At 46.2% G+C, this 22,010-nt stretch overlaps 1 protein-coding gene and 1 long non-coding RNA gene across 5 annotated transcripts in view; one reads left to right on the forward strand and one right to left on the reverse strand.

Annotated features, from left to right (window-relative positions):
- Nucleotides 1-22,010, reverse strand: part of MMD (monocyte to macrophage differentiation associated) — a 43,777-nt gene that overhangs the window by 17,245 nt on the left and 4,522 nt on the right. Inside the window, exon 2 of one of the 4 annotated variants that reach the window (XM_027795627.2) lies at nucleotides 4,423-4,596. The exons of 1 other annotated variant lie outside the window; for it this stretch is intronic. In XM_027795627.2, coding sequence (XP_027651428.2) covers nucleotides 4,423-4,596 — 174 coding nt within the window. Of the gene's footprint in view, nucleotides 1-548; nucleotides 806-4,422; nucleotides 4,597-16,632; nucleotides 16,725-22,010 lie in introns of those variants that run through there. 2 more of the 4 variants (XM_027795628.2, XM_055794456.1) reach the window with 2 other exon arrangements.
- Nucleotides 17,659-19,465, forward strand: LOC129783731 (uncharacterized). Its single transcript, XR_008745581.1, has 2 exons — nucleotides 17,659-17,971; nucleotides 18,149-19,465. It is a non-coding gene; the product is annotated as an uncharacterized LOC129783731 (long non-coding RNA).

Genomic DNA, 22,010 nt, shown 5'->3' on the forward strand with positions numbered 1-22,010 from the left:
ACCTGCTGAGGGAAGCCGCAGCAGAAGCCGGGCTGGCCCTCAACACTCACCGGCCCCGCGCCTGGCCTTTGTGCCACCCAGCACCTGAAGCCACATCCGTACGGGTGTGCCCGACCCCCCGCACCCGGCCGCTGCCCCCCGCCGCCGGCAGCGCCCACCGCCCGCACCGGGGCTGCGCGGGGGCACGGCCCGGCCCTGCGGCGGGCAGAGGCGGCTCGGCACGGCGCGGCTCGGGAGCCACAGGTCGGGGCGGGGGTGGGACACACGGCCGGGTGCGTGGCCCTTCATCCACGTAAAGCGATGGGGAAGGAAGAGAAAATTAAACCCACGAAGGCCACGCGGAGCCCCCCTCACGCCCTGCCCTCCCCGCCCGCCACCAGCCCTCGGCCCCGGGGAGGGCGACCGGCGCCTCAGCAGCGGGGACCGGCGGGTACCCCCACCCCAGCCCCCACGCCCGCCCGGCCGTCAGGGGAGCGGGCGGCAGGCCAGGGATCCCAGCCCTCAGGGCGGCCCGGGGTGGGGTGAGGGGTCCCCGGGGGCGACCTCACCTCCTGAACCTCTCCTGGAGCCGCCGCATGGATCCGGGCCGCCCGCCCCAGCCGGGCGGCGGGCGGGGGGTCGGGCCGGGAGGCTGCGGGCGGCTCCTGAGGCGGCGAGGGCCGGGGTCCGGGCCCTCATTGGCGTGCGAGCGGCCGCGGCGCGCAGCGACGGCCGGCGCCGTCCGTCGGTGAGGCGCGGGAGCCGGGCGGGCGGCTGCGGGCGGGCGGCCGCTTTAACCGGCCTCTCGGCTGCTCTCGGCCCGCCCGGCCGCGCTTCCCTCCGCCCCGGCCCGCCCACAGCGGCCGCCCCCGGCGCGGCAATGGCGGGAGGGCGCGGGGCCGATGGCGGCGGGGGGCGGCCCTGGGGGGCGCAGCGCTGCGGCGGGCAGCGGGGGGCCGGAGCCGCGGCCTGGCGGCGGGGGTCGCGCCGGGGGCGGCCCAGGCTGAGCCGGGCTCCCAGCGCCGGGCCGGGAAGCAGCAGCGGGGGGTGCTGAGGGCTCCCCCCGGCCGGGGCCGCGCTCCCCGCCCACAGCCCTGGCAGGGCCGGCCGCGATATCACCGCACCGAGGGACGGGGGCAAAATCTCGCCGCATCCACCCCCCGGGACACGCGGGGGCCGGGAGATCTCATCTCGCCTCAGGCTTGGCCTGGGGGGGGGGGGGGGGGGGGGAGGCTGAACCCCCACCGGCTGACACCCCCCACCGGGGCGCTGGGCTCCTGCTGCGGCACAGGCCCGGCTGTGCCCCGGGGCCTGGCACGGCATGGCCCAGCATGGCTAGGCATGGCAGGGCACAAGGCTCCTCCAGCAAAGACGCAGCTCTGCTGTCGCATAAAGTCGCGCGTGGAATAATTTACTCTGCTCTTAGTCGAGGTTACAGTGGCCAGACTGCTGGTGGGAGCCTGCCCAGCTGTCTCCCTGCCCCCCCCAGCTGTAAGCCACAATCTTATCTCCCCAAACCAAACTTGTTCCAAGCCACGGCTGTTGTGCCAAGTGAAGAGACAGTGGCAAGCGTGTTGCAGTAAGATGAGCATGGTATTGCCTTGTATAGTGCAAATCAGGGCATGAATTGGGAGAGTATTAAGTTCTAGTCAACCTGTCTTCCAACCTAAGATCATGTTTACAATGGTATTTTCAACAGTTCCAGCCCTCAACAAAAGCGATTAGTATAGGCACACCAAAGCAAACCCCTGGCTTAGACAAATAAACTGTATCTGGCATCAACATCTTTTATGGTAGGACTGAGACAGATAGGATCTGCTGACTGCTGCACCGTGGTCCGTAAAGTCACCTCCCCAGCTGAAGGTGTCACCACCAGGTAACCACCTCCACCACAGGCAGCAGGAGGAAGTGAGAGCATCGTGGCTTGGCTGCCCGTCAGGCTACATCTGACTTTTCATGGCCCTCGGTCCCTGTTACTAATTCTTCGTGCCAGGAGGAGCAAATGACAAGGTGGTAACAGCTTTGCAAACTGCCACAGCAAGGCTTGCCCCTCGGTTTCTCCAGTTTCAGGCTGGAGTAGGCTTTCCTGGTACAAATTGCAGTTTTGCGTTTCTAACAGGGGCTTGCAGCAAGAGTGGCTGGGGCTGGGCCAGAAGACCACAGAGTCAGTTGCTCAGCTTTGCTCAAAGGGGAGGGTAGAGCTTGTTGCTGAAAAGGAAAGCTCCTGAAATGCAGAGCCAAGGTAGTTCCCGGAGAAATACTTCCATTAATCTCAGTGAGATATCACTATTAATGTCAGTACAATCTGTCATCTGATTTAACAGTGTCACTGCTAAATAAAATTTCATATTGCTTATGTTATCTATTACTCCAAAAGGAATAAAGTTTGAGGACACCGCTGAATAACCCAGCCACACACGCACGGCTGGATCTGAACGTCTGAAGCTTCAGTAGTATCCCAACAGCCATGGCTTTATTTCGAGGTAGAACTTGTGGTGGCGCAGCTACCTTCCTGCTCAATACCACACGCCCATCCTTGCATTCCTCTATGGCTGCCCCAATAATTTGCTCTTTCAGGCTGTAAAAATGTTCAGGAATGTGTGACATTATGGACACCATGGCTGGAAGGCTGGCTTCTTTGTGGTTCTGGTAAAAAGCTGGACTGACTCCTGTCAAATGAATCTGCTGAGACTTTCAAAGGTGCACACAGAGGCGCTGCATTTTGTCTCTGTCTTCTCTCGCTCCCTCTGCTGCCCTTTGCCTTTTTCTTTTGTCTCTTCCCAAGCCACTCTCATTTTGATTTCCTTCCTTGCTGCCTTTGACATCTGATCCAAATGTGTCATAGGGTTTTTCTCCTCACAGTTTTGAAAGCCTGTTTTTCCACTTTGGTTCTGTGGTCACAGATCTCACAAATTGCAAGGTCTTTAAAACAACAAGTGGTGTGTGGTGTAGCTTCCTGTTGCTGGAGCATCAAAGGTTTACAGATTCAAGATACGGTTAAAAAAAAAATATAAATCCGTTTCAAACAAAACCAAGAACATTCAGGTCATGAAGCTTGGCCGAGTGGAACCAGGTTAAGACCACCACCAAGCGTCATGACAGCAGTGATGAAACTGGAAGATTTGAACCGAATGTCTGTCTCTCTTAAGGAGACCACTAAATTACTCAGCATAGATATTATTAAGGTGGTCCTGACCAGTAACATGGTTTTAGTACCAGTAACTCTTGTTGAGCTAATCTCTGTAATTGCTTTTTATGATGTAATGAATCAGAATGCCTCAAAAAAAAAATCACAACAAAAGAAACCCCTTATTTATGGGCTGAACAACCATTACATCCAAAAATTGGCATTAAGCATACAAAATTAAGGAAGGAAAACCTAATTAGTTTGATTATTCTTATTTACAAAGTATGAAAGAAAAAAATATCTTCAAATACTCCATGTTCATTTGATTAAAAAATGTTCTTAAGACTAGAAATATGTTACAGCGAGCTCAGCCAGAAATGTATTTTAATAGATGAGTCAGGGTTACAAGAAGATGGAAGAACTTTCCTTACTGAATGCGTCCCTGCTGTGGGCCACTACCACATAGTGCGTTTGGAAGAAAGAGCAATGTGTTGAGTGTCAACAGCCAAGGGTTCATTAATAAGAATTTTAATCTATTATTTTTTCACTGGGAAAAGAGAATTTAGTTCTGATCAGGGCTGTGAGGTATTTGTAAAATGGATTGTCCAAAATTAACTAGGTGATCCCAGTCTGATACCTAATAGACACTCATGTGACACCAGACAGAAGGTGTTTGCATAGCAGAGCTCTTACTAGTTGCTATTCTTGACAGTCTGAGCGGTGAAGCCGGTGAGCACAGGAGCTGTGTGGTTTGCCCTGGTTATTTCTAGGTCAAAATTTACCCATGCAGAATCTCCTGCGGCCCTTCACAGGCATATTCTACTTCTCTAGGGATGAAGGATTTGTACTCCAGGGCTATTTACGAGCATTAAATTGACACACAGAAACATGCCTAATTTCTGAATCAGACACCAAACGCTTTTAGAGGATTATGCAAATAGGGACACAAAAGTAGGGTCTGTAGTTTTCACTGCATTGCAAAATGCTCTTGGGTTGCACAAATCTATCAAACAAATAGGCAGGACTTGCTGAAAGCTTCCTTTTCCCCACGCAAGATGAAAATTTAAGTGGCACTAAGATGTCAGTGGTGAATGAAATTCTGTCAGGAGGTTACATTAATAAAACTAAACATCTCACACCAAAGCCATTTCTTCTAGCTGTTCCGCACAGACAAGTTCTTATTATAAGCCTGCACAATAACTAGTCGCCTGATTTGTTAAACAGATAACAGAGAAGCAGACACCCATAAGCAGCCCCACAGATGCCAAAGCAGATGTGCTGGTGACAAGGCACTGCTAATGTTCCCAGGTACTTACTTTTTGGAGTTGCTGGTGGTGGCAGGCTGACTTTGGAGGCAGCAGGGCAGCATGCTGTGGCTCATGAAGCTCTTAGCCAATTTAATGCAGCAGGGAGGCAGGCTGAGCGGCACGGGGCCCTTAATGAGGCATGGGAAACGAGTTTTACAGGTGAAACTCCTCTCCACTCCCAGTCTACATGGGAGAATAAATTAAGCATTTCTGGTAAATAAGGGTGGAGAAAAATACCTTTTTGTCTTCTTTTGACTTCACAGCAAACAGAATATGAGGATCTAGCTCTCCTTTCTTATGGGTATACATGATAATGGAAAAAGGTGATGGTTTCAGTAAGGCTTGATTTAAAAAATTGAGAGGTAGAGCTTTTTCCCTTCCTTAGATTTAGAGAACAAATTCTGGAGTCATTGTGGTTGTAACATGAGTAACAAGGAGTAAAACATAACTTACTTTTGCAATTAAAGGAAATTCTATTGTTTTTCAAGTTTCTAATACAAAAAAACAGTTTTGCAATAATATGGACTGTAAGACCAGGACAGCCATAGGTCTCAGGAGAGCTCAAGATAAAGCACTTTGTGCTCCACTTTAGGCACGAGCTCACGCTGAAGCTGTGGGGTGCTCTGGATTGTTGGGGGGAAAGCTTGAGGCTGTGCTTCCTCTTAGCATCTCCTCAAACATGTCTCTGCAGTACAGATCAAGTGGTCAAATCAACCCAAAGCCCTTCAGAGAAACCCCTTGGGCTTTCTTAGCACATCTGAGGACACATGGCAGCAGAGTAACACCCTGTGAACAGTTACGCTCTGGGTCTGAACCAGAACGAAGGTCCTGCAGGCAGCATGGCTGGAGCTTGCCTCTTTTTTTTTTTTTTCCTTGCTGCAAACTGACCCAGATTTCAGCTTTATCTAATAGTCTCTTTTGAGCCTAGCTTGAAGGCAAAGCATCTCTTACTGAATTGCATGTCAGTGGTCTTGTGTAACAAGCACCTTTCCCTCCCTCAGCCTTCCCCCAATCTAATTAATAAGGTCATTCCACTGATGGCAGGTTTATAAATAGCTTTCCAAACACTAATGGAATTAGTTCTGGCTTGGGCAACTTTTCTAGGGTGATCACAGGTATCTAAGAAGGGCCAGCTCCTTGGCATATACAGCCACTTGCAGTGGAAATGTTGAAACATAAACATTTACCTGAAGTCAGAGAGCTCTTGCTACCAGCATTAAACCTGAAATGGGATGACAGCATTACCCAGTAATATAATCGAGAAGATCTACTGCAAGTAGAACAAGTGGGTTTACAGGGTTGTGCCATGTGTTAGAATACAGATTACATGAGGCTAGATAATGTCAAATTCTGCTGAAGGTCTCTCTTTTATCAGTATTTCTGAGAAAAGTGTATTTTCCATGGCCACAAACCCACAAGATTTTGTGGGGAGAATAAACAGGTACCTTGGGGAAATAATGGAAAAGTACTTCAAGTTGATAGAATCTTTAATATAAGAGCAGATAATGGGAAATGAGTACTGTAGCTATAAACTCTCAGAAGAGAGTGTTTTCAAATTATTTGACTATTTAAATCATCTGTGAACTGAGACCTTGAAAGCAATGGCTGAGTTATTAACATTTTAAAATTTGGTGTGAGTCTGGAAATTTATAATAAAAATAAAACCTAAATATGTCATAAAAAATTTAAGCTCTGATTGTTTAGAAAACTTAAGCCAAAATGCAGAAAGCATATACGCTGGTTGTTCACTGATTTAGGGACTTCAGATCAATGAGTATTAAGCTCCTAAACAAGAGAGACATGAAATTATAATTTGATTATCTATGTGACTAATGGAATTTAATTGCATATTCAGGAAAATAATGGAGAAACATTATTTTGCAGTCATTTGGTCTGTGTATCAAATAATAGTCCTGCCATGTATTGCATTTCTGGTAGAAAACAAAATTACATAGATTTCAAAGTGCATGTTGAGAAAACCAAAGAAGATAAATTTGATATTAATCTGTATTTTTTAACAAAGGAAAATATGAAAAGGCAAGTTGCTGAGATCCCATGGCATACTTGATCCTAAAAGCACATCTTCAAATATGTCAGTTGTTGAGACTGTTTCAAAACCACTGACATTTTTTCCTTGTTTTGGTTAGCAAACTTGGGTTCATCTGGATCCCCGATGTACCTCAAACGTATTTCAATCAGTAACATTCTCTAGCTGGATCACACTGACTTATTTGTTACAAAAAGAACTTTCTGGAGTGAAAAATCAAATTCCTTCTTGTTGCATGTTATGCATTCAGCCCTCTTAGATGAAGAAGTTGACACAAGGGCAGGAGGTGCCTTGTGTAACTGAGAAAAGATTGCATCTTTAGAGCTGAAGGAGAGAAAAGCAGCACTTGTCAGTCTCCATACTGGCCTTGGACCAGCTGCACAAATTCTGAGTCATCAGCTGAATCCAGTCTGTTAATAACTGCAGAGAACTTCTACTTCAAAAAATACAGGAATATCTTGCTTTCAGATATCGATTCCATAGTGTTTCCTTTGGGAAAGCTTTAGTCATAAAAGTAACAGAATTCAAGGCTTGTTTAGAAATAACAAATGTCAGCGTTTCTTGGCTTTCAGTAAGTGCGCCATAAAAAAGATGATCAGGGATTTTAACCTGCTGATTATGGTTGAGTGGCCAGAAATCAGTACGTAATTAAAGCTAACAGGCAAATAGGAGTTTATTAAAAGGCAATATAAAGGTAAAATTCACTCATAAAGATAATTTTATATGAAAGGCCAAATAAAAATAACCTGAGTCGGGAGCTAAGCAGCTGCCTTTGTCTTCAGGTTTGGTTTGCACCATACTGTCAAGAATGCCTGAAAAATTACAGTTCAGTTTCTTAAACCAAAGGGATAACAGAATCATGAGATTCTGTTGTAGCCTGCCTTTAGGAAGTCTGCAATAGAGAATGAAGAATTGCTCTTAACTGTATTATAAAAATATATACTTTCAGTGTCAGTAGATCCTAGGAGACCAAGTCTCCCACCCAATCCTCCAGTTGCACTGGTGGGGTCTCATTACTGTGGCCTGCAAAGAAAAGCATCATCACCAGCTGCACCCCACTCCTGGAAAAAACCCAGCCTTAATTGCCCTCTCGCAGATGTTGGATTTTGGCATGCATGCTGAGGCTCCAAAAGTGGAGGCTTTTGAAGATTTTTTTAGCAACGTGTTACCCATGCAGAGCAAGTTATTTCTCTTTGGCTCCAACATTTTATCTAGCCACACATTTTTGCCTTTTCAAAAGTAAATGAACAATGTTCACACTTATACCAAAACCAGAATAAACCAGTTCCATGTTTAAATCCCTTTCCACAGGCAAAGTGGACCATCTTTAATCAATGTTTATGACATTGACATGGAAAACTCTTACCCTCCTTTTTTCTTCCCACCATTAGGGTTTCGCTCTGTGAACGTGTCTGCTATCCATAATCACTCTTAATACCTCGTTTTTGACATCACAATCAATAAAGTGAAATAAGCTGTTACTTAATGGGCCTGACATAAAATCCATTTAAGTTAAGGGAAGGACTCTCATTTCTAGGTCAAGCCTAAAGTGAACAGGGGGCGTGGAATTTAGCCTATCATTTGTCATCTGAGAGGAAATTATTTCCACATCCCATTTGGACTGCTTAGAGATTTTAAACATATTTAGCAAAAGAAAACAAATTGATTTCTTGTCAGTGGTTAAATGGTTGAAATTTTACTCTGATTGTATAGTCTCTCATTTTAAGAGTTTTAAAATGTTTGCTTGAATTATATATTTTTTTAATGACAGTAATTTAGTTTAACATCATACCTAGTTTTCTCAATAGTTTAGAAAAAAAAAAACCACGAAAAAACAAATATAGGGGACAAAGATCAAGATGAAGGGAAGTCGCTTAAACTGAAGAGGTGCCTCAGCCCCAGTGGCGGGGGCTGCTCGGAGCCAGGCAGCCTGGGAGCTCACTTTGCCCTTCCTGCCAGCAACGTGTGGGGCTTCCTCACAAAGCATCTTGCTGACAGCTTGTTAGTTTTATTCTTTTTTAGGTTCCTTAAAGACATTTGGAAAGGGTAAAAAAACATCTGTACTCCGATGCACAGTATCATCTCAGGTCTTCTAGGTTTTCTAAACAGGCTTAATGAAATATGAATCCATTTTGCTCTATTGTTTGCAAATATAACTCAGAAGCAAAATGAGTATGTTCTTTACTAGAGCCCAACAAACATCAGATACGCTGTCCCTACCATATCTCCCAATCTAAATAACGCTTGCCAGTCTAGGAATGAGGGAGCAGGGGGGCTGGCAGGGACAAGAAGAGCTGGGTGACTGTCCAACTTGCAACTTCTCTGATATGTTGAAAGACTGTTCTTTTCCCAGTGGTTCTGCAGAAATAACTTATGGTATCCAAGGTCACAAATCCAAATGCTCTTTCCCTTGGTTGTGGTACGTTACAAAGAGCAGAGGGAGTTCTGTTTCGCAATGTCCCTTCTGGATGACGGGAGACACTTGGTATGTACCATTTCATTACTGGTGGACAGGACAAACTGCTGAGAGGTTAAAGGACTTGCAAGAGACCAAGGTATCAAGAGGTTTGATTGCAGTGCAAATTTGTCTGCTCGGCTGGCAGAGCGAGTGCAAACCAAATGTTACTACTATTGGCAACCTTTGTGAGTCCTTGCCTCCACCATCCAGTTAATTCTCACTACACCCTTGAGATAGAATTATAAATTGTATTATCTTTGGTGGAAGGGATAAGTTTTCAGGCAGATTCTGACTTGACTTCTCTTTCTTTCGTGGTGGATGAAAGTCTACAGCGTTCCAGTGATGTAACTGGGTGACTGGACTTAACACCAGGGAGACTCTGACCCACCGTGTAACTGCTGAAGGCCTGAAAGGAAAAAAACCCTCACCTAATAACTGGGGGGGGTGTTGAGGAGCTAATTGGACAGTGAGTGGGTAAACAACAGCCCAGAGGGGCACAGGAGTCCCTCAAGCTGTTTTTCAAGATGGGACCCTCAGACAGCCTATTCCAGTCCTCTGGATTCCTGGGTCTTGAGGCTCAACAGCAATATTTACAGGGAGAAGATAAGTTGGTTTAACAAAATCAAGAAATAAACAATGTCCCTATGGAGAGCTGAAATAGAGGTCTCTGTGTGTACAGAGCATGGCTTTTCAGAAACTGCTGCTTCCCCGGGGCTGTCACTTCTGAGCTGCTTCTGGTTACCCACAAGGAGGAGTGGGAATCCTCAGCGGGGCTTACCTTGTTCTGCTGCACTGGATGCTACAACCTTCTTATCTGTAGCTCGTGGGTGCAAAATTGCAAGGCCACACTTTTGGGAACGGAACCCAGAGCCTTGAAGGAAGGGCACGCTTTCTAAATCTGTTTCCTCAGTAGCTTCCCCACTAGCTGGGACATGGCGCTGGCAGCAGATGAAAGCCTGGGAGTTCCTGCGCTGTGCTTGGACCATTCCTCCCGGCTGAGGTCACACGGCTCTCCTCCTCTCTGTTTGGTTTTAGCAGGATCAATTTTATAAATGACAGGGCGAGATACAGCCCTGGTGTGAGAGTGAGGATGGGGGGCACGCCGCTGCTGGCTGTCACGCGGCCGGCAGTACCGGGCACACAGCTACCCAGCACGGTGGCATCGCCCCGCGCCCGCGGCTGGCCCCTCGCTGCCAGCTCTGCCCGGCACGGCTGTTACCCACTGTACACGCCACGTTTCAAACAGCCTCACATCTAGCATGAATAGGAGTGTCGGTTTCTGAATTGCTACCAATTCTTTGTAATGGTACTGGAGTCTTGTAATAGTATTTTACTTAAATACTAGCTTTTGAAATTGTAGAAAAGAAACCTAGAGCTATTACCTCCCTTGGCACTGGGAAAACCTCTGTAAAGGTTTCAGTGAAAATGGCAAAAGTTTTATCAGGATTTCCTAAAGGCACGTTTCGGTTTTTCAGTGCAAATCCAAGTTCCCATGTTTTGTCAGTAGAGCTAAAACTGGGTACATCTGAACGAACGTTAACTATTTAAAAGATCTTTAGTGCCCTTCGGGACTAAAAGGAGGGAATCCCTTTCAAGGAAGGATGCCCTTCAGCAGAGGGGAGGTGAGATGCTGGAGGAGCTCATCTCTCCCTCGCTTTAGAGTTTTGGGGAGCAGAGGCTCAGCCCTTGGGACTGTCACGTTAATCCCACCCAAACCGTGGGGTACGCTGTGCCTGCACTTGCGTGCCTGCAAGGTAGAAGGTTAAAAAAAATAGTTGTTAAACTACAGGCAGCATAGTGCAATAGCCATTAGTACTGCTTTTAGTCATCAATATGCTGCTATTTAAAGATTACATACTTTTAAATCCCTAGATTATTCATATTAAAAGAGTGTTTCTTTTCATTTGAGATTTTATGCTATAATGCAGAACTCTCCATAATTAAATGTATGCTTGACTCTTTCTGTCTCCAGTTAAGCAGACATTAATGGGGAACTTACTAAAAACAATTACCACAAATGTTCCTGTACTTAAACTTAAAAAATATTAATATCAAATTACAGTGGTGATATGTCTGATACGAAATCACTAAAGGAAATTAAGCTAAATGTTTTTGGAATCATCCAAGATAGTTTGTTCAAACTGTTATTATTACAGTTTTCCTAAAGGCACAGCAGAGACCTGTGCTCCACCACACAAAGGGTGGTTTTAAAATAAACATTTTAATGCACAAAATCTCTCCACCTATAGCATAAAGGAATAGTACTAAAATTGAAAAATCAAAGGCCTTAACATTAGGGAGTACCGGAATTAAAGTCAGCTGTGGCTCAGTCTTTCTGTAATGTCAAATATGGCACAGTATTTAACACCATAATCAAACAGTATTTTTCCTGTAGGAAAAATCACACCCTGAACAGACTATTTTCACTTTGGGAGCAGCTACTTAATATTACATTTTCTCTTTACTTTTTAATTTGTGGTCTAAAGTTTAATCCAAGCTGGGAGGGAGAGGTCTTATAAACTGCAGTCTTGAAAATCTGACCTGATCCTGGGTTGTTTGCAGAGCAGTCCTAATCTAACTTGTGCACTGAATTCGCATGGTAAAATTTTTCCTGTGTTGGTTTTTTTTTTTTCTTTAGAAATTTTTTAATTTCCTATTGTAAGAACAGTATCTTCTGATGTAGTAACTGCAGGAGAACTGCCTGGAACAGCCAAGTCTCATTGGGTAAATAACCACCTGCACTGGGTATGCGGTTGCCTGGATGCTTGTGGCTAGATCCTGCGTTCACAGGGTGCAGATGGATGCTTACAATAACTAAATATAGACGGACTTGTATTAGGGACTGAGTATCCCAAAGGTGCCTTTTTTACAGCCACTGCCCAGACCAAAGCTCTTCCCTGTGCAGGAGCATTTCCATCGCTGCAGCATCGCTCCGCCAACACTCTTGCCTCTGTTCGGTGCTATGGCGTGGGGGCTGAGCGACGCGTTACACAACCTACAAAACGAGCTGGAGGTCTGTAACAAAACCAAAATTGGATCAAGTCTTTTGTAACGAGTGAGTGGGACCTTAAATGGAGATGTTGTTTGTACTCATCCCTTTGCTGCTAAGGAGCAGAGAACAAATATTTGTACAACCACCTTCACAAATCTAGTTCGCATAAACCCTCTCCCCTCCCTGCAATAAAAAAGCTGCCCAAAAGGGTCAGCCCTCCATTAAACTTTGCTGCGGGTGAGGAACGTGCCTGCCTCTGAAAGTGGTCCTGCACTCAGCACCAAACATGACACGACAGGAACGAACCAGCCTTGCTGCTCAGCTGGAAGGGTAGATCCTCAGCTGCTTTTGAGAGCTGTGACTCTAGCATGGCTGGTGTAAGCCAGGGCTGCTCTCTGGACCTTTATTCTGGCTCATTAGCTGCACAGCTTTACATCCCAAATCCTGCTTTTTATACTGAAATGCAAAACCACAAACCAAGCAGTTCAGAGTCTCTGCTTCGGTCACAATTTACCCACTGCAACCAGGGTTTGATGGAGGAAGGATGGAGAACATCATGAAGATACCAGCTCTGTGCATCACCCTCTAGCCTTAGCACCATGAAGGACCGATCAGCCCACGTGGGATGCACCCCAGTCATCTGCTACTAGTGTTTCAGCTTCGCAAGCTCCCCCAGCAGGAGTTCCCATGCTGACACCCCCTCCAAAACTGTGCACCCAGCTGCCGAAAAAGGGCTTGTCGCAGCATGGGCTAGGTGTGCCTATGCCAGCTGGAAATTCTTGCACGCTGGAGAGAGTTCCCAACTTGGAGGGGAATGGGACAATGCCCATCCTTCCTCCAGTGTTCACCCAGAGGAGGTGGTGAGGCTGGGATTTTTTTGTTGTCAAAAGTGGGCATGATAGCAGGGGACGGAGCCTGAGCTTGAGCTAAGCACGTGGGAATGCAGGCAGCCACTCTGCGTGCCTGCCCTGGGGAGCACTGCCAGCTCACCTCCAGCCCTGACCTCACGTAGCCCCTGTTATTCCAGCTCCTGAGGCCAGCAGCTTTGTCCTCAGTGCAGGAGAATGGCTTGTTTTGACGGCAGGATAATTAATGTGCCTCAGCTCCATAGCTGTAAAATCCCTGGGGAGACAAGGCGTGTATAATTTTTACTGCGCCACAGCTAGGTGAGCGTAACGCAATAGGTCTACTCAGGGATGACCATGCTTAGCTACCTGACTGTAAAAACTACAGCTGTTTTCCTCACCTTGTAGTGGCAAAGCTGGTATCTAGTAACAATCCCACTCGGAAAACGAACACCCAGCTCCCAAGAGAGGGCACAGTCAGAAACTGTCAGCTGTGGCAGATTTTTTTTGACATGATCAAGGAAATTGCAGTCACTTTTCTTACACTGGGACTTCAGGCAGCTTTGAAGAAGTGAGCCCTGTCTTCTGCTGCCCTGCAGGTGAGGTAGTAAAGCTCTTTTTTGTTACTAAAAATGGGCTAAAACCAGTGTAGGCTAAAGCCATCCTTAATCAGAGAACTCCTTGGATAACGGCAGGTCCTGCTCTGTGCAGAGCAATCCCACCCTGGTACAGCACCACTGCAAGCCTCTTGTGATTTAATGCCTAAGGGAATTTTATATATGCACTTTCATCTCTTCATATAGCAGTGTCCATGTTTACATCTCTCTGCTCCACCCAGATTTTACCCTGATTTCATAAACAATAATCTTTATCTTCTCCTCCTTGGTTCTCCTTGAGCTGAACTGTTCGGTCCTGGTTGGGGAGTGCTCAGCACTCATGTTGGACAAATGCACCGAGGCAGCAGCAAAGAAAGGGTTACTGACACTCCTATATTTCAGTATGGCTTATTTTATGTTCACTGTGGTTTATTTTATGTTCACTATGGTTTATTTTTTGTTCACCGTTATTTGCGCTAATAAACTCAGCAAATACAAGTACAAAGCCATACTATTTTGTATGTCAATTTGACATTGACAGAATAAACCACCCTTCCTACAGATTCTCTGTTACCTATCAGCGTCTGTTACGTGCTGCACCTCAACATGAGAAGGAAACATTTGCCATTACAGCCCTTTGCAAACATGGTTCTCTTCCAGGCTTTCTGTCTTGCTGCTAAACAAATCTGTATGCAAGATAGTGTGTGGTGTTACTACAAAAGACTATTATTTACACAACATCCAAACCTATACAAACTCTAATGTATAGTTCTCACAGCAAACATTTTCTAAGACAAGGAGCTGCAGTGGATCTTCTATGCAGCTGTGCTTGCACCACCTCCAGGACCAGAAACCCAAAACGTACAGTAGAGACCAAACCTGCGTTCCTCCCACTGGACCCTGTGCATCCAAATGGAGTGCCTCATCACTTCACATTTCTCTCAGAAGAAACAAAATCGAGCTGAGATCCAAATTTCCCCTGGAGGTACCCATCTCTCTCCCTTGGCTGTGAAAGCAGACTGGATTTCTAATCAGGCACTCAGGTTGGTAAAAGGGCGGGGGGGATTTCCATAGGCATGAGCTTGGGCTTGAAATTTGACTGACCCTGTGACACTAGTGCTGGAAGAAATCATCTCACCCAACAAAAAAGGACAAATATGGAAAAACTTCAATACCTTCAAAGACAAGATGCCTGGCCAGTTTTGAAACTTTTTTTAGTAAAAAAAAAAAAAAAATAATTAAAAATTCAGTTGAATTTTTTCAACTCCTGACAAATATTTAATTTTCCTTTACAAACTCCTGTGGCCAGTAGCTAGTTAGTTACAAACCATCACTCCTAGGAAAGCAGCAGTCACGTCCCAGACAGCACGAGCACGGGACCGCAGGCCAGCAGCACTTCCAGGTGCTGAGCTCCCTCCATGTCCCCCGTGGTTCATCCCTGCACATGGGCACAGTTCAGAGCTCGTGTGGCCAAGGATCTGACCCGCAGGGAGGGAATCGAGCAGCTCCAGGGACCCCTCCATCTACCCTTGGGAAAGAGGAAAGCCCCCAAATCAGCATCTCCTGACCTCATTCTGTTCTTACTGTCAGTTCCATTTACTGCATTTTCTTCCACTTTGCATGTATGATTGCGTTGTCAGTTTAAACACAGCTCCTAGAAGCCTTGTAAAGATGTATATATATTGCAAACGTGTCTGTGTTTATGCATATATATGTACGTATGTACACAGACACAGATAAGTCACCCGTGGTTTGCCACCTAGATTTGACTGCAGAAGCGATAGAGTGGGGAGCAAAGACTGGAGTGATTTATACCAACTGAAGATTTGATCTATATGTTGCAACATACCTCGTGCAAAGTAAACGTGGCCTTGCATCATAAACTGTAGGCTGGAGCCAAGAAGTAGCTCAGCTGAAGAAGGCACAGAATAAGGAGAGCACAAGCCTGTTCAGGTAAGAGAGCTCTGTATCTAAAAACATGTCCTGACATATTCGCCAGAGGAGGCTAGGTATTTTTGAAGCTGGTATTTTTTCTTGCAAATCCCCAATCCTCTGAGCTCATTAAAATGAAGACACTCTAATTTCCAGAAGTGTCCAAGAGGGAAAGGTCAAGGAAGGACTTCTTTGTAATGTCAGTTCTCAAATTCCAGTGAGAAGAACAGCAGGTTTACATTAAGCCACTGTCAAATGATAAATTACTGCACTGTCAAAAAAATGTAGGACTGCTATTACCTTATATGCAAAAGGCAGTACAAGAAAAGACCTGATGATTTATAGCTTGTGTACAAGTCCATCTTCCGTAATGCACAGATCATTGTACAGGTCCGCCAGAAATGAGATCTCAGGTCAACAAAGACACGGGTCTTGTTACCAGCCGCTGGCCCTGGCTGGGCAAGGAGCAGCCAGAGCCGCTGCATCAGCAGCATCGCACATCCCCTCTGCACGGCAGGTTTTGCGCAGGAACCCAGTGCTGAAGGTGCAAAGCTACTTAGAGAGTGAGATGCTTAGCCAGACGCTGAAGTCTTCAAAAGGAGCAACTCTTCCTACTGCACCAAACCTCAAATAATGCAAAAAAATGGGAACGCAGTGAAATCTCTGCTGAACACAGCACTCAGACTCTGAGGGAGAGACTCGAGTTTTAGGTTCAGAGCTGTTACTTGCCACTGTGTAGTCTGTATTTCCATGGGTAGGTGTCAGAGGAAGATGGGCTGATTAGATGAAATATTTTAGTTCAAATTGAAACAAGTATTTGATTTCATTCATCCCATCTCCACTTGAAAAATGCTGTCTGTCCACTACGAAGCATCCTGACTGACGACCAAGTAAAAACGTGGCTCGAGGCCCTCGGAAGGCAAAGAAAATGAAGTGCTACGTCTCTCAGGTGCATGCTGCAATGACATGTTTTAGTGTGCTCACAACTGTGGCTGCCCTTGCCTCTCAGGAGGGTTTTCCTCAAATCCATGGGTTGGGTTTGAGGACCAAGACACTGTCTTTTAACAGTTAATTAGCTGGAGTAATTAGTGGTCATGTACAGAAAGCAACAAAGGGAGTGTGAAAACCGACAGCCAGAGAGCCACTCAACCTGAAACCAGGGACGGATGACAGAAACACTCAGGCAGCACATCCAGGAGGCAAATTGTGTCTTGACACAGGCTCTGAAGCATGGCAGCCAAATATTAATCGTGGTTGTACCTACCCATGCACATCTGGACTTTCTGTCCTGCACTGCACTTGCACTTGTGTCACCCCTGGGTATTTCCTCTGAAATCCTGTTGAATTACCTCAAGTAACCTCCTGCCTGCAGCGGGGAGAGCAGAGCGCAGCCCACCAGCTCCAGAGCCAGTCCGGGTTCACACATGACTCCCAGGCAGCAGAATCTGGCCACTGCAAATCCAAAAAAAGTGGAGGATGGAAAGACCAATGATTTTTGGAGAGACACAAAGCGCACACGGTGGGCTGTCCCTGTATCCCAGAATGCGCTTTTTGGAAAGATGATGCTTAGGACAGTAATTGCTTTATGCAGTTGACTGAGATCATCTGCCCTGTTCCATGACATTCTGGAGAAGAGAAAGAGGGTGATCCAAGGTGAGGTGAAGAACGAGAATCCAGCCAGGGTGGCTTCTGTATTGAATTCAAGATGCTGTAATACAGGGTTAAAACAGAAGCACCTGCAATCTTTATATAACAACCTGTTATTATGTGCACAAAGGCATGTGTCTCTCTGTAGCTATATACATCCATTATACGTTAATATGGGTATAGAACCCATAGAAGCTGATAGAGTTGCTTTTCTTTCTGTATTATCATTTATTAGAAGAGATGCACTATGATTGTTTCCATTTTTTAAATCCATGGCAAAACGTTAAAGCATTTTCTGACTTCACCACATGCCCCTTGCAGGAGCCTGCGGTGTGTCAGCAGCCAGGGCTGTACCTACAAACCTATTTCTCTCTCTGAAGCGTGGCAGCCTTGCCCTGTTCCAGTCATCCTGGGCGCTTGCTGTCCCTGCCCCAGGTTAAAGTCATGAATGGGCAACACTGCAAGTTTTAAGCCCAAAGTGCCCCTTTGAACTCAGAGCTTATCTGAGCTCCTGTTGCCTTCTGGCAGGTTATTCCGTGAGTTTGAGACAGACGTGATCTGGCTGACAGAGGTTTATCCATTAAGACAGAAAAGCTGGTGCCCAGTAGGAGCAGAGCTAATCTGGATGGGATAGTGCTTAAATCAAATGAGAGTGGGAAAATGCTTCTGACCCAAAAGGATGCTTCTGAGCGCTGCGCTGAAGAGGATGTGGTGACAGGAGGCTGCCCCATGTGCTTGCAGCTTCGTTATGTGCTGCTCCGCTCGGGGTTGTGCCGCTAGCAGCACCCGTCCTGCCTGGCCCTGCTGAGGACACGCACCACTGCAACCCTTGTGAGGTCTGGGGGCTCGTCCTGCGGGGTCTGGCCTCTGAGCACGTGCAGGTGGCTGCTGAGACCCCACTTTCGCTCCACCTGTCTGCACAGGATGGGAAGTACCCAGAGATCAAAGGATGCCGTCTGCATCAGGCAGCTGAGAGTGCTGCTGTGCACTTGCCTGGAAAGCAAGTAACCACAGCAAACAGCTGGACCTGGTCCAGCCCAGGTAAGAGTAAGAGTTTGCTAAGTGTAGAACCAAAGAGAGGTGCTTCACCCTTGTGTGATGAGGGCACAGCCTGGCTTCAAGCCATTTTCCTTCATCCTTTTCATCCACTAAGTATGCTTTGACTTCTGCTCTAAAACAAATGGAATTACCTGGCTTCTCTAACGGCTGTTACTCCAGGTTACCCTGTGCGCTTCCCAGCAGAGAGGGCACAGAAACACCCGCGGTCGGTCGCAACCCACCTCCTCCCAAGCAGCTGTTAAACAAAACAGGAAACGGTGGCCTGACAGCGTGACCGTGCTTTGAAGCTCTGCCCTGCGGAACAGGCTTCAGGAACCTTTGGGGGGAAGTTTTAACAGGCACTGTTCAGCCCCCCCAGTGCTGGAACCTTTCTTTGCCCTCTTGTCACAAACACTGCTTGCTCCCCGCTGCTCTCGGATGCTGTATGCCACACTGGGGGATCCTCTCTTCTACTGCACACTACCAGAGCAAACAGGCAGCGAAATAAACCCACGTATTCACCTTAAGCAGATGAAGCAGGCAAAGCATCTTCTGTTTGCAAAAGGGGAAGAGCAGTGAACCCATCTGCAAAACCATTTCCCATTAACCAGCCCGCCACAGTATCTTACATCCTCCTGCAACTGTCACCCCAAGAAGCAGATGGACTTTTGTAATACTGAGAACACAAAATCGCAAGAGGAGAGAACCCCTGGAATCTGCCACATTGCAAAGCTGACAAGTCAAAGTTAGCTGGAGGGAAAGAAAAAGGCTCCTTTGTCCCTTCCACTCTATAGAGCTAGTAACAGGAGAGCAGCATGTGTCCTCCCAGGCTAAATAACCCTGCCAAGACAGTTGCAAAACCACACAGACTTGACAGCGATGAGCCATATCTTCTCCAGTTATGGCTAAAAGCTCCCACTTGTCCAAGCAGTTCTCTAACCTCTACCACAACGAATTGATAAAAACCTCCATCGTCCCAAGGAACTCTTAAACACCAGCACGTTTCATAAATCCATATCCCAAGGAAGTGGTGTTAACACTTCACAATTATTTTTTCCATGCCAGAATGAGTTAAGGTAGGAGTCTCTGTCCTGGCTTTGAATTTCCTGGCTTTCCCCTGTCTGCGTCACAACATAATTCTTTCCAGCCAGCCTTTTCCTCAGATGTTCAGAGTTTGCGTTGGGATCCCTGCCAGCTCTCCTTCCCAAAACAAACACGGAGCCTCCTGATGCCAAAGATTTGCCTTCCATTCGATACCCCAGGGACAAAACACTTGGCTTTACAAGCACTGCCCCTATTTTCAATTCTGCAGATGTATATAAATAAAAATGCAGCTTTATAGAGCCCTGTCTGCACTAGAAAAGACTTGACGGCATGTCCCAACAAGCTGTCTCTCTCCGTCAACTGTAAACAGAGCTTCAATTAATTAAGGAGGTTATTTGCCAAGTTAGTACACATAGTTTCAGCAAGCAAAATAAAGCTTATAGTCAAATTACTTTTTCCTGGTGTAATCATGTTTGCATCAGAGTTTTTGCTAATAATAAAACCACTACCCATTATTAAACCACCCTGGTTCCAGTGTAAACCTGGTCTAAAACTAATGCCCTGAAAAGTGATAAAATACTATTCCCATCATAGTAAAAAGTTTTTCTTTCCCTCCAGTGTCCCTGGGTTCACACCTTATCTGCCACTGTAACCTTCATGCTTTGCCTGGAGGGCTGAAAATTGCAGAGCAGTTGGTGGCTGAAGAGAAATGATTCAATGGAAATGTTGCCTCGAGCCCTGCAGATAGCAAACCACATCCCTGCACTGCTCCAAGCAGGGAACCAACCAAAAATGGCACAGATCCTTTCCCTCTGCTAAGGGACGTGTCCTTCAGACTAGGACAGGTGAAGTGTGTTCCCCCCGAGCAAGCCAGCCAAGGCTGCTGCTGTCTGCTCTTTCGGAAGGAAAACAAGTTGGTTTCCACTTTTTGAGGAAACAAGTAGGTGACATGTCAAGTCTGTGCTTAATGTGCCCCTGAGAGGGGAAGAATATGCAGAGAATAGGAAAGAAATCACCTGTAATAAGCGCTATTATAAGCAAGTGGTACAATGAACGTGGCACATGTAGACATTAAACCAAGTGCTGCTACTCACAGATCTTTTTTTCAATCCACCTTTATGCTTATTAGATTTTAATTATACATGCCCAGTTTCCAGCAATAAACCTGGGGCAACTCTCATTAATCCCTAAGAACTTCAGGGGCCCCACTGTGTTTTTTGAAGAAGGGATAGGTGGAAGGATGTGCCTGATTGCTGCCTCCCCTCCCCTTTCTTGAGATTGGTCTGAATTTGTACATTTATTTTATTTAGAATAAGTGGCCAGGCTAAAAAAAGAACACGAAAAATATTACCTAATGAAGTTATAAAAAAAATTGATGATTTAGGTAATATCATTAATACAAATAGAGGTGGATGCTAAGCCTATTATTCTCTGCTCATGCTGAAGTCAATAGCAGCTAAGCTCAGTGTATTTTTAGGTTAATGAAGAGCTATACTGCGGGCCTGATAAGCTTCAATACCGAAGGAGTGCAAAATGCGGGTGCTTAAGCAATATGTCCAAGTCTCCTATGTGCCTAGGAAGAGACACAAATAAATGATCATTCATAATTAACAGTATCTCTACAGCACTGCCTGTGAAAAGATCTCATGTTCCTTCATAAATATTAATTAAATCAACCCAACACCCCAGTTGTGTAACAATTATTACTGCCATTAACAGATGGAGAAACTAGGGCACAGTTTCATTGCCCACACAGAGCATCTGCTGCAGATCGGGGAGGCAGCTGACCCATCCGCAGCCTGACTGGAGGGATCAGATGCTGGATTCAGATGCGTTGTGACAAGTATCTGCCTCTAAAAACTGCACCTGGATTGTCATGTTAGGGTGGAAATGTGTCTTTGAAAGGTTAATGTCAAAAAGTGTCATTATTAGAGAAGGAAACTAAGCAGCAGCATCTCCAAGGAAACCAGCACACGTGAGAAAGAGGGAGCAAGGAGACAAAACCAGGAGCTGGAACAGAAGCTAGAGATGGCAGCCGTTCCAGTTTTCCTCTCTCTTATATTTCTGGTATGATTTTCTCTTGTCAAGTTAGACAGCTTTCTGCTGTGAATGTCAGAGCAGTTTATTTATAAACAATTAATTTAGTTTTCTATCACTCAAGCATGAAGGACCAGATCTCTACCTCAGAGTCCTGACAGCTGCCCCTGAAGGCCACCTGCTTTCCTCCTGCGCAGCAGCAGCCACCAGCAGACTCCTGCCTATGCCCCCCCCGTCCTTCACACCTTCCTCACGTGTGTATCCTTCCTTCAGCTCTGGCTGTCATTCCATCCACCGCTGAAATGCAGCTATTTCAGGTACGGGCTGCAGGAGTCCCTTAGGGACATCAGCAGTACGCATGCATTTGCTTTCAGCACCCAGACCCTATGTGACGGGACAGATTCAGCACAGGGAGTCAGGCACTTGGGAATGTCACAAAGTCATTTGGACTGGAGCAGGACCAGGAGACACAGGTCAGTGCTTTACCCTATAAAAAGTACAAAGGCAGCTTGAGACATGGGCTTGCGGGTTTTAATCCTTCTGCAAGACAGCACTCTGGGCTGTTGGGCTCCCCTAAGCACAAAGCAGTGTTAGCTCATGGCTGGAAGAACGCTATTCCCAATTAAACACCCAATATCAATTCTTGCCTCTTGGCATTCCCACCAAAGCACCAACATTACACAAGCTGAATAGCTGATAACACAAGGTGATGTGGTTCTAGGCAGTAAAAACTATTCTTTATCTCTTCTTACAGCCAAGGGGTTTGAATTGGATGTGTTACTGGGCTTCTATACGCAACACTGTCAGGGGATGAGCATTTGCATCATAAGAACAATGTGCTAATAAAAAGAAAATGAAAGAATTCTCTCTTGTGAATATGGGTTAGCCTGTCAGGACTAATCCTCTACTCATATGTAGTGGCTTATTAGGGATTAAAAAAAAAATATCTGAAGGCTTAGAC

This window comes from Falco peregrinus, chromosome 2 (assembly GCF_023634155.1).
Source record: "Falco peregrinus isolate bFalPer1 chromosome 2, bFalPer1.pri, whole genome shotgun sequence".
NCBI classification, from domain to species: Eukaryota; Metazoa; Chordata; class Aves; order Falconiformes; family Falconidae; genus Falco; species Falco peregrinus.